The following is a 4,094-nucleotide window of genomic DNA, read 5'->3' as shown; positions in this document are numbered from 1 at the left end:
AACAGCTCTTAGCCAGGGACTGATGGGAGGGGTACACAAATGCCCTAGCTCTCTTCTCCTTCAAGTGGAATTTTCTGATTCCCAGAGTTTCTCTGTGGATTAACTCCAGTTGCCTATAATATTACCCAGTTAATAACAGACCCTTTAATGCTTTTTTTCTCTTCTCTTTCTCACCATCTTACTGCCCTGTTGGATGTCCCCTACCCCATTTCTCACATTTAACTACTTGAACTAGGACGTTTATTACTGGGGTTGAGTCTGGGAGAAACCATATGAAGACATTTTCTTGAGGAAACAAAGTTGTCAAGTTGTTTTCTATTCATCTATTAATATCTATTAAATAATCTTTTAATAGATTGTTTTTTGTTTTTTGTTTCTTATATGAGGCTAGACCATGCATTGATTTCACTAAGAGTAACATGCTTAGTGAGGTTTTTTTTGACAGTTAAAATGGAATTATTACTTTTTTTTTTTTGAGACAGAGTCTCGCTCTGTCACCCAAGCTGGAGTGCACTGGCCAGATCTCAGCTCACTGCAAGCTCCGCCTTCCGGGTTCACACCATTCTCCTGCCTCAGCCTCCCGAGTAGCTGGGACTACAGGCGCCCCCCACCTCGCCTGGCTAGTTTTTTGTATTTTTTTTAGTAGAGACGGGGTTTCACTGTGTTAGCCAGGATGGTCTCGATCTCCTGACCTTGTGATCCGCCCGTCTCGGCCTCCCAAAGTGCTGGGATTACAGGCTTGAGCCACCGCGCCCGGCCAATTATTACTTTTATTGACAATTTAGGGGCATAATGGACATTTTCACAGAACAAAAATGAGACAGTCCCAAGACAATGGAGTATAAAAGTATAGCATACAGGTTAATACTCTTCACCCTCATCCTCTCCCTCAGCACTATCTGTTCCAACCTTCTCATAATCCTTTTCAAGGGCAGCCATGTCCTCACAGGCTTCAGAAAACTCTTCTTCCTCCATCCCCTCACCCACGTACCAGTGAACAAAGGCATGCTTTGCATACATCAGGTCAAACTTGTGGTCCAGGTGAGCCCAGGCCTCAGCGACAGCTGTCGTGTTGTTCAACATGCACACAACTTTCTGTACTTTGGCTAGGTCCCCACTAGGCACCACAGTGGGAGGCTGGTAGTTAATACCAACCCTGAAGCCAGTGGGGCAAAAATCCACAAACTGGATAGTACACTTGGTCTTGATGGTGGCAATGACAGCAATGACGTCTTTGGGAACCATGTCACCATAGTACAACAGACAGCAAGCCATGTATTTACCATGGCAAGGGTCACATTTCACCAGCTGAATGGTTGGCTCAAAGCAAGCACTGGTGATCTTGCTAAAGTTACCTTTGTGGTTAACTTACATTTCCCTATACACATTATTTACTTACAGTATTTTTAAAATAATTATACAGTGTAAAGGTGGTATAAAAAGCATAATGACTCTATTAATTTTATAATTAAATGCATTCACTTTAAGCATATAAGAGAAGGGATACGGTTTGGCTCTGTGTCCCCACCCAGATCTCATCTCAAAATTATAATCCTCACATGTCAAGGGAGAGACCTGGTGGAAAGTGATGGGATCCTAGGGATAGTTTCCCCCATGCTGTCCTATGATAGTGAGTTCTCATGAGATCTGATGTTTTTTAAAGTGGCCATTTCCCCTGCCCCTTCTCCCTCCTGCCACCGTGAGAAGATGCGCCTTGCTTCCCCTTTCCCCCACCAAGACGGTGTAAGTTTCCTGAGGCCTCCCCAGCCACATGGAACTGTGAGTCAATTAAACCTCCTTCCTTTATAAATTACCAGTCTTGGGCAGTTCTTTACAGCACTGTGAAAACGGACTAATACAGTAGGTATCACTTATGTGAAATGCTAAGGGGTAAATAATCTAAGATCAACAGTTCCAATGTCATTTAATTCCAATGTCATGTACAGCCGTGGAATCTTGCTGAATTCAATTGTCTGCAAACAGTAGCGATTGGTGACATAGGAATACTAGAGTAAATTGGTAGCTATTAACCAAGGTTAGAAGAATGGATATGAGAGGGCAATTGGCTGTCAGTTCATATTCTTTTACTACTTCATTATTTAAAAAGCAAAGTAAAAAGTGCAACTCTCTACCTTTCTCACTTTGTTCTCTTATTTGAGGAATAAAAGGAGTGAAAATGGAAGCAATGTATAAGTTCTTTCTTAGTAAAAAGCAGATTATCTTCTCAATACAACTTTAATTAGAAGGCTATACCTGCATAACTTAATAGGAGTAGCTTGATTTTGAATTTGGAGCCCATCTCTAGGAAGCAAATGAATAGAGACCAATAGGAAGGGACTGAAGGGGACAGGAAGGTTAAGGGCTCACCTGGAAACCATATATAATCACAGCTTAATATCTTACAACTGCTTCTTTATCATAAATATAAAAACAAGGTCAGAAGCACCCCACATTTATAGTAAATGTTGATAACATTTTAGCATCATGACACCTATTTTTCATTCTTTCTGAGGTAGGCAAAGTCCAAATTTCATGTCTTCCCAGGTTTACTTTTCTAGTTTCATGCATTGACTGCACATTTGATTTTGGGGAACTGTTCCCTCTCAGGTTGTCAGGTTGGCAAGAGGTAAGAACTTTCTCACTAGTGATGCCTACTCATAGGATGGTTCTGCCTTCCAAATACACCTGGGACCATACATTTAGTGTTTTGTGTTTGCCTATCAGGATGGTTTGCAAATGACATCAGTGGTTGTATCTTCAAAATAGCAGTTTTCAAACTCTTATTTTCCCAGCAATTGAATAATTTTTTCAGATATAATATTCTGTAGAATTCCAAAACATAATTATATATGAAAACACTGATTCAACAGACAGGTAGCTGAAAATGGTAACAGCCTGTGGTATACTCTCACTGCACTCATTATTTATCCAGAAACATGAAAGAGATGGTAAGAAATTTTCATTTCAAAATTTAATCACCAACAATATCTAACTGTTGCTTGTATTTCTCATTATAAACATCAAAGTCAGAAAGGTAAGTACTAAAATTTATAATTCAACAAAATGAAGACATGACCTGCTAGAAATTAAATTCTTATTGGAAAATCGACTATTACATGATAAGACTATGTTCCAAGCAGATTAGTCTGAATCTTACCTGGCGTAAACGTGGGAGGGTCATGTTATTGCATGACTGGGTTACTGATATGGGAAAAATGAGTTATATAAATCTTATAGAAGATACAGTTTACTGTGATAAGCTCAAAGGATGTGCACTTAGCAAATTATACCAAGAGACATCAGACTGAGGGATATTCAAGGATCATGGATTCTCTATTCTCCTTGGTTCTCCCTATACAAAATTCTATCTAGTTGCAAGAAACCCAGATTAAGGCCTCTTCTAACCCTTTATAATTCAAATTTGTCACCCTGAAACTCCAGGATGATTTCATAACATGATTGCAAAATCCCATTAACCAACCCTTGTAGTAACTTAGTCGCAGTTTTTTTTTTCACTTCACCACTAGCGTCCTCTTGCTACACTACCACAGATTATGTAATAATGACCAGGTGTTGTACATGCCCACTATGGGCTGGCTTAGCAGATAGGCCTCAATAAAGCCATCCACATATGTGGGGACTTGCTCACACATCTGAAGAATGAGAGTAAATCAGGCATGACTTTAAAAAAGAAAAAGACCAGAGCTAATATGTATTTTCACTAAGAAATACTTAACAGATGGTCATTTATACACACAGATTTTTATAGAAGCTTTTTTTTTTTTTGAGATGGATTTTCATCCTGTCATCCAGGCTAGAGTACAGTGGCATGATCTAGGCTCACTACTACCTCCGCCTCTTGGGTTCAAGTGATTCTTGTGTACTGGCCTCCTGAGTAGCTGGGACTACAGGCGCCCGCTACCATGCCTGGCTAATTTTTGTATTTTTAGTAGAGATGGGGTTTCACCATGTTGGTCAGGCAGGTCTTGAACTCCTCCCAAAGTGTTGGGATTACAGGCGTGAGCCACCATGCCTGGCCTATAGAAGCTTAATACTGAGATTTGCACACAAGAATGGTTTGATAAGGCAATACC

General features: G+C 40.1%; 1 protein-coding gene across 1 annotated transcript; it reads right to left on the bottom strand.

Annotated features, from left to right (window-relative positions):
* Window positions 1–861: 861 nt before the first annotated feature.
* LOC117066135 (tubulin alpha chain-like) lies at window positions 862–3,181 on the bottom strand. Its single transcript, XM_033181578.1, has 2 exons — window positions 3,158–3,181; window positions 862–1,341 (listed from the first exon to the last, which is right to left on the bottom strand). Exons 1-2 carry the CDS (start codon window positions 3,179–3,181, stop codon window positions 862–864), a joined length of 504 nt encoding a protein of 167 aa, XP_033037469.1.
* Between the last annotated feature and the right edge of the window lie 913 nt (window positions 3,182–4,094).

This window comes from Trachypithecus francoisi, unplaced genomic scaffold (genome assembly GCF_009764315.1).
Source record: "Trachypithecus francoisi isolate TF-2019V2 unplaced genomic scaffold, Tfra_2.0 Lachesis_group2, whole genome shotgun sequence".
NCBI lineage: Eukaryota > Metazoa > Chordata > Mammalia > Primates > Cercopithecidae > Trachypithecus > Trachypithecus francoisi.
This window is presented reverse-complemented; position numbering and strand designations above follow the sequence as displayed.

Excerpts from the sequence above, each read along its gene's own strand:
- LOC117066135 (XM_033181578.1), bottom strand. The coding sequence starts at position 3,181 with ATGACCCTCCCACGTTTACGCCAG. Across the intron at positions 1,342-3,157 it reads CCCTCCCACGTTTACGCCAG|ATCACCAGTGCTTGCTTTGA; the intron begins GTAAGATTCAGA and ends AACTTTAGCAAG.